We start from the raw sequence: 13,672 nt of genomic DNA, 5'->3' as shown, positions 1-13,672 counted from the left end.
GTAAGCATGCATTTGGATTATGCAATTCATCGAAACATTATCCTTTTTTTAAGGTCCCAAAGGCCCCTTTGGCCATGCAATTATCAAATAATAATGCTTTTAATCCCATTTATCCTGTCAGGGTTCATGTCTTTAGTTAAAGCATTAAACTTTAAATCCTCTTCTTTTCTCCACTCACAGAGCCACCAACTTGCACTTTCATCTTCTTTCTAAGCTCAGCATTTGTGCTGCTGAAACAAGATATAGACTATTGGCTTAAAGATTAGTGGCTGTGACAAGCAATTGGCCTTTTCTGATTAATATATACAACAGTGACCCACAGCCACTGCTTCCAATTTGGCCAACCTCTTTCTGCAGCATCAATTGAGTTGTTCGCTAATAGAATGATAGAATATTATCGGTTTGTTCAATGAAGATGGATCAGTTCTTGTGTTGGATTTTAAGGTATATCAAATGATTATATCCATTTCAAGAGTAGCAATAATTCAGAGGATTTCATCAAATATTTCAGCAGATTTTCACTGTACTCCTTTTGATGATTGCCCCATTTTGCTAAATGGACAATAGACTTTTGTCTGGTAATGCCATACAAAACCAAATGGAAGTTCATCTCCACATGACATTGAAGAAAATGGCGACATGGCCTGGCAAAGGGATCACATCATACACCCAGTGCACTTTTTCCTGGTGCAGGGACTAGTAATTCTCTTCTTCTGCATAATCTTCAGTGTAAAGACGAAGAGACCCCTTGGCGATCCCAACGTGGCATGTGGCGATTGCTACCTAATTTCACTAGAGGAGGAGTTTCTGGTAGATAACAATGTTTAAAACAATGAGGATCCGATCAAACAGTGTGTATTTATATTGTTTAGGCTCCAATTTAAGTGGTTGTTGAGTCATCAACTCTTTTGTATTATATTTTTCCAATTATAGAAAAGGGCTTTCCTCCTCCTCCCTGTTCCTTTACGTCACCAGCCAGTGTTGGCTCAGAGAGTGTTTTATTTTAGAGTGAAAACATGTTTGGATTGGCTTGCCTTTGGAATAGCACCCCCACTTTTAAGATTGACCTTTCTTCAATCCCCATTTCTCTATTCTGCTTTCTTTTCCCCAAACATTGCTCCATTTTACATAATTATTCTCCCCACATCTCTCTCTCTCTCTCTCTCTCTCTCTCTCTCTGATGTAAGGGTGTTTGATCTCAAAATGATTATCCACAGCCCCAGCTCCTTGATCCCTTGTGTACACATGCATAATGAGGATGCATACTGCATGTGCCATGGTGTTTATGCATGATCTTTGATCTCATCCCAATGATCCTCTGCCTACTGTTACTCTAATTTGCTCAAGGAGGGACCACTTCAACCTTTTCCCTTCCTATAAAAGCACCCCCCCACCTCAGGCCTTCCTCCTCTTCTCTAACCTCAGCTTTTTCTCTTCAACCTCCCCTTAAAAAACTGAGCTACTCCCTCTCTCTTACAAGTTTAAGCCATGCAGTCTAGTGAGGTCACAGGGCTCCATTATTTTGTCCCTTCCAACCCAACCCCATACCCTGCACATTTCAGCATGGCAGGGAACAACGCCCCCTCAATTCATTTTAGCGGCTTTTCTTCCAGTCCGTTATCCAATTTTCACGTTGTCTCTCCCCAAGTCCATGAGTTCAATCCTCAAATTTCCTGTTTCAGCAGTAACTCCACTTCTGATGAGGCGGATGAGCAACAGCTGAGTCTCATCAATGAGAGGAAGCAGAGGAGGATGATATCTAATAGAGAGTCTGCACGCAGATCGCGTATGCGCAAGCAGAAGCACCTTGATGAGCTCTGGTCACAGGTGGTTTGGCTCAGGAATGAGAATCACCAGCTCATAGATAAGCTAAACCACGTCTCAGAGTGCCACGACCGGGTCCTTCAAGAGAACGTTCAGCTCAAAGAAGAAGCTTCAGAGCTTCGTCAAATGGTCACAGACCTGCAACTCAATAGTCCTTATCCTAATTTGAGAGACCTGGAAGATGAGCCCTCTGAAACACCTTATCTCAGAGATGAATCCTCAAACCCCTCCATCACAAGTTCCATGGAGATGATTCGTTGAGATGGAGAGGCTGCATCACTTTTTCCTCCCTTTTTCATTTTTGGTTCTGTCGGTATAAGAGTCTGCCACTACTCTTAGCCCTGCTTGGGGATATGAGATGTCTAAGTAAACTAGCAATAACATGTTTTGAGCATTTCAATCTTGTCTGAGCTTGATTCTGAGTGTCATATATTAAATAAATCTTCTACATCCAATATGTTTCTTCTTTCCCCTTTCATAAACATTGAACCAGTTCATGGACTAAAGAACCTGTTGGGGATCTCTTCATGATTGGGCCATGTTCTTCTCCTTATCATCCATTCAAACCTGGGCATGGACAATTCACCTGAACAAAAGAAAATACAGAACAAGAATCATAGTGAAACAAAATTGAAACACTACTGCTGGAAAAAGCAAGACCTCACTATATCAGTTGTACTAGATTTAACGATAGGAGTGGCATTGGATGGGGGGTGAGAATTGGATATTATAGCAGGGATTGAGGGTGGTGGGGGTGACTGTGTAAGATCATTGTAGAGAACTATACCGTAAGTAGAAAAACATTTGAAAAAGCTATCCACTAAAAACCCCAAGTACCATTCTCAGCTTTTTACTGAAGCTGCCCTGACTATGTTCAGAGAGATTATCATTTCATTTCCTCATTATTAGATTGGATCCTGTTGAGCCCTCTGCTTTGGCTATTGCTTCATGCAGGAAATTGCACCTTTCCTTCACAACCATGTGGAAAGATCCACTGAATTTTCATGCATCATTCTTTCTTTTTTTACCCTTTTTTCCCTTTGATTCTAACCCCTCTTTTTGTCATAACAGTTCCTCCAAATTTTGATTCTGAACATTTGTTATCCTTGAGAATTGTAATTGGAATCCTAATTTTCAGTCAACTCCCATTCGAAACTTCCAGATAAGATCACTGGAAGACGAGAAAAATATTCCTAGCAATTTAACTATTTGGTTTGTTTAACACTCCTACATGTTTATGAAAAATGGAAAAGTTGAATCTGTATGAAAAAACAGAACATCAATTCCAAAATTTTGGGGTTGGCTAAGAGAATTCTTACCTGCAAGTCCTGGAAAGCTAAAACCCTCCCCGTAAAGGCTCAAGAAAGATGGTAAAAGCCTCATGAAAAACACCAGTAGAGTGAAGAAAAAGTCCAAGATTCGGTACTGCAAGGACATGAAAAGTAAAAAAGAGTATGGAAAACAAAAACTGCAAGCAAGAAGACTGGGAATCTTGTTGGATCATTTGGTAAAGACATTCGGGCATCACTTCATGAAGTGGCACAGTGGGATGAATCTCACTCAACCAATGTGACAGGTGCAAAGGAGCAGGAAAGGATCCCACAAAGTAGCAATACATGGTAGAGCTGATGACAAAAAATTTCACAGGAATCATCCCTGTGTGATACCCAATCATCTTCCCACCACCACTTTCAATGGAATTGCACATCCATCAACATCCAGCTTTTGAATCAAGCATGGGGGCTTAACTCATAGAACCCATATAATGGGCTTGCAGATTAAATGAAGTGGATCTAGACCTAACATATGTATATATGATTTCTACATGATCACATCCCAATTATATGTTTAGTCCTTAAGGAAAAAAAAAAAAACTTGGTAAGATTTTGCGTATGAAAACAAATGCCTTGGATTATCTAAAAGGGGTTCCTAAATTTCCAGATTTCCCCACAAGGTTAAGAAATTACCCAAAGCAATTCTAGACTTGGGTACATAGGATTGAGGCTTTGTGAGTGGAGGTGTAGACCTTGAAGCTCTACAAAACTAGCTTATGGGGTATGCGACTGATTGGTAGCCAAGGCTTTTAGACAAAACTTATGGATTTAGCAGGAACTCCCAGATCTTCTATTCCATTTCTTTATAGATAAACAGGTGATCTGTAACCCTGTGGTCTCAATATTGCATTAATGAAGCTGTTACTCTTGGAGACAGACTTTTAGGCCCTTTTTCTGAGTACTGCTTCCAAGTGTTTATAGTAACAGAACATGCCATAAACAAATTCCAAATTTTTAATATAAATGTTTATTCTACCATTGCACCCACTTGACTCAGAAATTTTCATTACGAAAAGGCTTCCAAACAAGAACATCTTGACCAGCTATGCATAAACAGACCTGAATATAACAGTAAGCAATAACATTTTCTGGAATTATGTTTCTGAAAACACAATTCCCTGTAGTTTGAGTTGAATTGTTGAAAAAACATCCACCTTTCAAGCACTGGCACAGTCAAGCTTGACTCAAGCTCAAAATGAAGAAGGTCAGGATTGACTCAAGCTCAAAATGAAGAAGACTTAAAATTAAGTGGACCCTTAATTCTGCCAAAGTAAACCCTCTAACCCAAATTGTTTATGAAAGCATAAGGAGCAATTTGCCCACTTGCCATAAAAGATCTTCAAAGAAAACCTCACAAATCGAAAGTGGGGTAACATAATGAGTGATTAGAAAGTTGGAAGAAGTGCAACTCATGTGATTACTAGCCTGTATTAATCTTCACCACAATGATTCCATGTGAAGGAACTGCCAAACTTATTTCAAACCTATGCACTAACCACATCTAACACTTCTAGGACACCAAAGACCTCCTTTCCAACAAGCCCATTCACTTCCTCTCACGTCAGTCAAACTCCAGAACAGATCAGAAACACATTTTCTAATTGGTTTTCTAGAAAAATAAAGGAGGCTTCACATGGGCTAGGCAGTGTATCAGAAGAGCAAAGACAGCATATAGATTTCAGCTGCACATCATCCCTCCAATTCTATGTTGAATTTTACTATGAAAAGGAACTTCTAGAGGAGTATACCTTTCTATGTTGGATGATTTGATGTCTGGAAGCTCGAGCCTTTAGCACCTGTGGAATGACTTCATTTTTTTACTGTTATGAAACTATTGAATCGTTTGAATAAGATGAATGGTGGCAAATAAATGGATGGTCCCTTAAAGATGGGAAAGAGTCCCCACAATCCCCTGCCATGATTTTAGATAAACCACAATCCAGGACATCCTTGCGCCAATACTCGAGACCAACTAACACAACCACACAATGTTATACTGAAAATTGTAACTGATTTCCCATAGGCATCACATGATTTATTATAAAAACAGTATCTTATTTTCCATGGATTCTCCTACAGAAAATTAACTGCAGCTCTACTTCATCTTTTCTTTTCCTCTGGATGCTTTAGCAGAGGTCACTGCAGTAGAAGCTGATGCTATGTTACGACCTGCATAATATTTAGCAGGGTCTGCATATGACTGCAGACAGTGCTCCCTGAGAAGATATTCAAGCTTAGATTAGGCTTTTAAAATTAGTAAATGAAAAACTGCCATGAATGAAATTTTTTTATGCATTTATGCCAACCTGCTTGCCTTTATGGTTTCATCACCTATTTTTATTTTCTTGAATATATTTCCTGTAAAAATGAGACACACAAACGATGTGATACGCCTTAAATGAACAAATGATGCGGTTTGAAGCAACCATATTGATATGAATGATTTCAAAAGGAGGTCTGAAGGAAAAATCATTGTCTATAAGTTCCTTTAGACCAGAGAAACCAAATGTACTTAGAGCATGTTTGGTAGTGATTTTAGAAACGTTTTTAATATTTTTAACACTTGAAAATTTTTATCACTCAAGTGTTAGAAAGACTAGAAATATTTTATAGAATCACTACCAAACAAACTCTTAGAAACATAGAATCCTGCTGCAAAACTATAGTGAAGTCGCCATCAAAGACCAAGAAATTGTATGATGAATCTGTATATATATTGAGAGACTGAAAAAAATGAATGGGAATCCCATTTTCCATAGCATTTCCAGACAGTATTGGAACTGATCAATTGCTTCATAAGCCTTTCCAATGATCAATATGTTTGCTTGTGGCTTCCGGAGAAGGAACCCATTTGGTTCATCACCCCCATTATCTATTTTACCAACTGAAGTTAAAAGTTTCAATATTTGAGAGAGACTAGAGTGAGGTTGGCAAGAAAGTGGAATAGTGGGAATGCATCAGAGATGCTTCAATTCTGTGAGGCAGTTCACAATTAGCTAATGAATGAAATAATAGTCAAGTTCAGTGGTTAGATATTTGATACAAAAGATCATGCACAATCATAGTATATGCAAAGGCTATTTGAAACAATAACAGTAAGGAAGAAAAAAAGAAAAAATTCAAATAATTTCAAATAATGTTTGTATGTATGATGCATATAAAATCTTAATGTAACAAAATTAAAGGAAAACCATTGTGTATAAAATCTTAGTATTCTTACCTCCAAGAATATCTTTGTCGGAAAAGTACTTTCCTATTAACTCGTTCGTAAAATCATTCTCGTACTTTCTATACTTTGCAATGTTATCGCATTCACTATGACCAAAATGAAAAATGTGAGAGCATGATATTGTATATATTTTCAATGAAACCTATGTCTATTAATATACCCCTTCATTCCAAGTGAATTATTAAACAACATAGACGAGAAATTACATAACACATATTTTATATCTATGCAACAAATTATTCTACAAAGTTGTGTAGCCAAAAACAGAATTTTTATGGTAAATATATTTTAGGTATGATAAGTAATGCATCATTTATATTTCAATTCCAATAATTAACAACAACCAATTGAAAATATGATAAATATCATGCTACATGTTAGGGTTGGTAAGATATGATATCATTCAATTAAAAGATTGTATAAACTCATGGCATGAAAACAAATCAATATATACCGTAAAACTCATAGTATTTTGAATAGATATGGAGTTAGACATTTTTTTTAATTAAGAATATGAACTTTAGGTATTTGATATGAAATTTTGTTAATTATTGAAATTTGATTCAATTCTTTGACATTTCATACCACAACAACGTTATTAACGATTAAATTTTAAAAAATTCAATCTACTTACATGGATTACTTATAAAAATATGTTCAATTTAAAATATCGAAGGAAACAACTTACACAATTATCGGCTTGGCAAGAGGAACTTTAGGAATTTTATCTTTAGCCCTATCCATTGATGTCTTCAGCAATGAAATAAATATTAATTATAAAATTAAAAGTTAATATATATGGTCAAAATACGTGTTAAATTTTCTATTAATCCTCCTTGCATTTGGAATAAGCTTCACGTCACTACTACCAATTACAAGCTACCAACTCAAATAATTATGCTACGTGGTGTGACTTGATTAGTCATTTGCTATATCCTATATTAGTCAAATACATGTTAAACCCTATATTAATTTCCTTACACATGAAATAAACATATCACCCATCATTCAAAATCTCGCAATTTCAATTGTAGCATTAACATTACATGATATAACTTGATAGGATATATTAATTTAATAACTTTGTTATTACTAATATTTTGCACATTGATCACACATATATTGCACATATTAAACTATTAATTTAACTTTTATGGAAAGTCTTAAGACATGTAAATCATTGAACATGAAATAAACTTAACACCACCACAACTATTCAAAAGCTAGTACCATAAACAATTGTATTTCATAATGAATTTATCACTATTAATATATCTTTCATATGCATCACATAACTACATACTATTAATATATAGAAGATCCAAATACATGGTAATTCCTTATTAATCTTACTTGCACATGACACAAAGATAGCATCACCATTATTATTCAATAATTATTAATTAAAATCATTTTTCTGCATGTTGTGATTTGATTAGTAATATTAATTTATTTATTATTACTAGTATTGTGTCACCATATTGAATCTATTGAATACCTTTCACATTGACCCAAAAGATTAAATAATCACATAATGAACTAACAATGTCTACTAGGTTAACATCCTCTCATAACATATATTTCACTTTTCAAACCACTAGTTCATCCACAAAACTTATTAAGGAATAAGCTAATAATGTGTAACGAATAAAAAAATTTAAGCTTGTAAAAACTTTAACTTTCTCTTTTTGGTTCAAGTGTAAAGTGGGGGTAAAAAATAACTGATTCATACACTCCAACAATGCTTATTACCAATGTTGGAGTTGGGTTTGAATGCCCAAGTGGGTTGATCCGACCTGACCCAATAAATGAGAAATATGAAGCAATTTCTAAGAGTTTTAAAACTATCCAAAAATTATGACTATGAAAATTTAAAAAAAGAAAAAAGAAAAATAAAATGTGCTCTCTTTCTAAGAAGTTATATTTTTCCCCTATGAAAACCAAAAAATAAAAATAAAATTGTATTTATAGTCCAATTTACAACTTGGAACGAGAAAATTGGTTAGTAAAACAACCAATTGAGATTCTTATTGAGAATGTAGTTCCTAAAAAAATGAAAAAAAAAATTATAAATACATTTTCTAGATGTGATTCTAGTTTTTGAATGTGGTTCCAAAAAAACAAACAAACAAACAAACAAACAAAACTTAAAAAAAAAACTAAAATAAATAAATAAGCTTTTTTGGTTGTTGTTCCAAAAAAACATAGTTCCTCAAAAATAAAAAATAAAAGTACAAGAGCCTACTTGAAGTGGATATAGGAAAAAAAAAAGAAATGACAAATCTGAGTCTATATTGTGGCAACGTACTTTGTTACCACTAGACTTGTTTTTATACAAACATTTCATTGAGTATTTAGGGTACATTTTTTTTGTAAGCCTTTAATCCAAGTATGTTGGCTATATAATAATTTTTTTTAGACTATGATTAAGACTTAGTCTCTAATATAAATTTGTTGAGTTGTAGTCAAAATATGTATGTTGATTTATTCAAAGCACTATTAGACAATGATATACAAATGTCTAATTTATTAAATAACAATGATAACAGGGTCTTTCAAATTAAATTTTTTGTTTGTTCAAATATTTAATTAAAATATGAGTATATGTTATTCATTAGAATTAAATTAATTACAATCCTTCTTTTGTCTAGGTTTAAAATGGTACAAATGAAGACAACTAGAAAAGTACTAAGGGGTAGAAGACTTTGGCCGAAATTAGATGTGCTTATGAACTATAAAAAGAACTCTAGCCATGCTATAAATTAACATGTGGATCATGTTGTTAATATTATTGAGATATTAGAGGTGGAATATATTATTCCATCAAACTATGAGGAGGTTTTGCAAATGTCATTACCTAAACCTGAAGTTAAAATTTTACAACTTATATGATAATTTGTTCAAAAGTGGTCCAGGGGTTTGACAAATAAATCTTTTGATAACTTAGTAAACCTTTTTAAGAAATATTGAAAAATATGTTTTTTGAAGAATGCCATAAAACGAACAACAATTCTCTCTATTTCATTGAACTTGCAAGGTGCAAGAAATCTAAATTCAATAAAGCATTAAAATATTAGAAGATTATGGTTATTGATTTAGAATTATAGAAGACATTATATATAATCCGGATATTGTTCCTTTTAATTTCAAGGAAGAAAATTAGTTTTTCTTCTATATATTGCATTTTAATACTTTATACATAAAATGTAAATATTCGATATATAACGCATGACATGAATATTTATCTTTTGATAAATTAGTATGTTTTTTATTTATATATCTTTAATTCTTTTAATATATATCGTTAGCACATACTAGTTGTATAATATTATTTCATGGAGTGGGAGGTTTTAAGTGAAAAAGAAATTTAAATAATTTATTGTCTAAAATTAGAAATACTTACATAAATTATTTCTAATTTGTAATAATTAAAATTGTATATAGAAGCAAATTGGGAACATAGTGAATTTTCGTTTCTATTGCAATTTAAGGTTATCACATATTAGAAGATAATCAAAGTAAGTATGAATATCGATATCCATAAAAGTACCAATTAATAAGATTATGGAATATCTCTATGTAGTTGAATATATTGACTGCAACTAGGAATATCATAGCAAAACTAAGCAAGGGTGAGACGTTGAATAATGATTATTATGAGATTCGACATTACAAAGTTTGGTACATTCATGAAGAGCAATAGGCTCTTGAAATACTAAATCTTGTTATGCAAAAACCTGAACAAGGGAACTTTGCTCAATATAGAAAGGATTAGAGGCTTATGTGGCTTGAAAGAAAAAAAAAATATTTAGCTTGCATTACATTGTTTAGTTGTATGCAAGATGATCTCTTAATCGAGAATGAAGTATACTGGACTACTCATGAAATGTGAAGAAGCTTTAAAAGAGAAGTATGGTGGACTTTCAACTACAAAGTTGAGAGAACTTGTAATGAAATTTGGAAATTATAAGATATATCCAAATCATACAATAAAACAACATTTCAGGAAAATGAAAAAAAAAATGATAAGAGAGTTTAAAACATATAGGCATGTTCTCATTAATAAGCAACAAGTTGAGACGGTCACCAAATCTTTACCAACGAGTTGGGAATACATGATGGTGAATGTGACACATAATGAGAGTGTAAAGACTTTCAATGATATTATTTGTCATCTTGAATTGGAACTCAAGCGACTTGTAATTGTTAGGCCCAATGAACAAGTTTATGTAACTAAATCCAGTTCGCGCAAAAATTCCAATTTATAAGCGTAATAGAAAAATTCTTTAAGAAAAATAAGAAATCTAATGACTCTTTAAAGAAAATGAAGTCTGGGGCACACAAGAAGTTTAAGCTTGTCAAAATGGATAAAAGCAAGTTAAAATGTTATAACTATGACAACAAAGATCACTTTCCTCATCAGTGCATTGAGTCAAAACAGGTATGGTCCTATTCAAATAACACCCATGTGCTTATGTTGTTGGGATTGGGCCCTAGAGAGCATGATATGATGTAACAGATAGAGATTCATTTATAAATTTATTTATTTATGTTTTTTGGTTTCTCATTTATTATCTCATATACATTAATTGGTTATTTGAGCATATGCGCTCACATTATTTGCATTGTACATGACTTCAACTTATTAAGAGTTGCAAAAAAAAATCAAAGTCATGGGTTCTTTGTAGAATGATGAGTAGTCCATAGTCGGTTCATAGAATTAGACAATCCATTTGAAACTGTAATGCACTACTTCCTAATTGGAGAAATGACTTGACTTAATCATCGGAATGACTTTTTGATCGTGAGTGCACTAATATATGGGATGCACACTAAACATGACCTACAGTGAATCATGACATAAGACTATCGATTGTCATAATTCACTAAACTACTATACTGTATGGACTCTCAACTTTGAGAAAATATTGAGTTTGTGCCAAGGTCAATAGGAGGCTTTGACCTATAGGTGAGACCCTAAGGTGACCACATATTCTTATGGATTAAGTTACTATTGATAGAGTTTGGTGGTAATAGGTTTTCTCAATAGAGATACCATGATATCTCATGAGTTTGAGATAGTCTGTCCTTTTTAGTGATCTAAAGGACATGTGATTTGGAAGACTATGACCATAATATTTTTTTTTTAGTAGAAATTTGGCATATGCTCATTAGAGTTAGAGTATGTCAATTGATCACATAATATGTGAGATTTGTAACTCAAGGATTAGAGGGATAATTTTGATAGGTAATAATACTACCTTATTAGATTACAAACACCAATTTATTGAGAGTTTGCATGTAGTGGATAATAGATCACAAACCTAAATTTCTTTTCATTATTGTTTACATAGGGTATTAGAATGTAGTTGATTCTCTATAGTGAGATGTTGAGTTAATTTCAAATTTGGATTCTAGGGAAGCTAATACTTCTATGTGTTCTAGTGGTCCCCACTCTAAGTTCATATACCATGAAAACACGGTTTATGAGGGTTAGATTGACTATAGATTCACTATTGTGCATAAGGGCATTTTGTTAATTACGCAAAGTTATATAGAGGATAGTGAACAAGGCTTTTGGATTAGGCTAATTGATTAATTATATAATCATGTGTGGTTAATTAATTAATTAAGATCTGTTTCAGGCTAGATTAAATGACTTAAGCCCAAGTGGGCTCAAGTCACTTAAGCCCACTAAGGGAACCTAATAAATGCCGTCTTAGGGGTTAGGGTTTTCAAGACTTTTGATTATCATTTTCCACTTCCAAAAAGAGAGAAAGTGAGAGAGAAAGATCCAAGGAAACCTCAATTCCAAAGTTCACTCTTTGGCGTGTCAAGGTTGTGGTTTGAGTCATCGAATGGAAGACTTTAGGTGTACGAGACCTCTAGAATATTCAAACATCTTCTTTATCGTGAGGAATTGACTTGGAAACATCCAAATATAGGTAAAAACATTTATAACACTAATTTTTTGGTCCTTAATTATTAAAAATTGTATATTTGCTTCCATTGTTAGGATTTTGAAGCTCTAGGATTAGTTTCATATACCTAACTTGAGCTTGGAATAGGGAATGGAGAGATCTGGGTAGCCCTACATATGTTTCTAGTTGTGTAAAGTTAACTAAATCTATTCCTTTGTGGACTATAGACTTAGTTGCCACCAACCATATAGCTAAAGATTGAGGAGCATATGTAGAGTTCCAACAAATTTGTTTTGATATAAGAGGGATTTTATGTTGAAAACAACTTCAAAGTTGAGGTCAAGGATATTAAAATGTGCAAATTGGAATTACGTAGATGACATACCCTATTCCTACATGATTTTTTTAATGCTTTGGATATTCTACGAAACTTAATCTCTATGTTAATCTTTCTTAGTTTAGGTTTCAATTTGAATTTTCATGATCTAATAATGAAGTTGTATTTAGGAACAACATACTTTGGCTCTAGATTCATTTTGGATGGTTTTATGGTTCTCAACATTGGTGACTATGTGTTGTCTAAACTAGTAATAATTATTATTTATTGATGACTTCTTATGGAGATACCTGTGTTAATGTAATCATATGACATGCTAGACTTGTACATATTGGACAAGAAAGAATGAATAGACTAGCTAGAGGAAATCTTCTAGGTGAATTCACTAAAATTGATATGTCAACTTGTGAATATTGGCTAACAAGTAAAACAACAAGAAAACCACTTAGAAAATAAGGTAAGACTGAAACACCATTACAATTAATCCATTTTGACATCTATGGTCCTATGAGTATTAAAGCAAGACATGATACCTTATACTTCATCACATTTATAGATGACTTTACTCATTACGATCATGTTTATTTGATTTCTCATAAGTTATAGACATTAGATTATTTTAGATGCTACATTAATTTAGTTGAGAATTAGTTGGATAAAATGATTAAAACATTAAGAACAAACCAAGGTAGAGAATATTTTTTAGAACAATTTAAAGATTTATGTGAGGAAAAATGTATTAGTAAACAATTGATTATTTTAGGGACTTCATAACAAAATGGTGTTGTTGAGAGGAGGAATAAAACATTGTTGACATGGTTAGGTCAATGATGACTCAAGAAAATCTCCCATTTCATATTGGGAAAATGCATTGTTGATTGCTACTTATACTTAATAGAGTACCCTCAAAGTTTGTTACATCCACTCCACATGGTTTATGTTCACAATCTTTATCATAAATTTGGAAAATTATGTCCTAGATGAAGAAAATGTATCTTTATAAGGTACAATGAACACTCTAAAGGGT

The 13,672-nt window shown here is 33.2% G+C and overlaps 1 protein-coding gene across 1 annotated transcript; it reads left to right on the top strand.

Annotated features, from left to right (window-relative positions):
• Positions 1 to 1,163: 1,163 nt before the first annotated feature.
• Positions 1,164 to 2,281, top strand: LOC100265244 (ocs element-binding factor 1-like). Its single transcript, XM_002278702.4, has one exon. The coding sequence runs from the start codon at positions 1,489 to 1,491 to the stop codon at positions 2,083 to 2,085; it is 597 nt and encodes a 198-aa protein (XP_002278738.1). The 5' UTR covers positions 1,164 to 1,488; the 3' UTR covers positions 2,086 to 2,281.
• The last annotated feature ends 11,391 nt before the right edge of the window (positions 2,282 to 13,672 follow it).

The sequence above is a fragment of the Vitis vinifera genome, chromosome 14, assembly GCF_030704535.1.
Source record: "Vitis vinifera cultivar Pinot Noir 40024 chromosome 14, ASM3070453v1".
Classification (NCBI taxonomy): Eukaryota; Viridiplantae; Streptophyta; class Magnoliopsida; order Vitales; family Vitaceae; genus Vitis; species Vitis vinifera.
This window is presented reverse-complemented; position numbering and strand designations above follow the sequence as displayed.

Coding starts and splice junctions, on each gene's coding strand:
- LOC100265244 (XM_002278702.4), top strand. CDS start 1,489: ATGCAGTCTAGTGAGGTCACAGGGCTCCATTATTTTGTCCCTTCCAAC.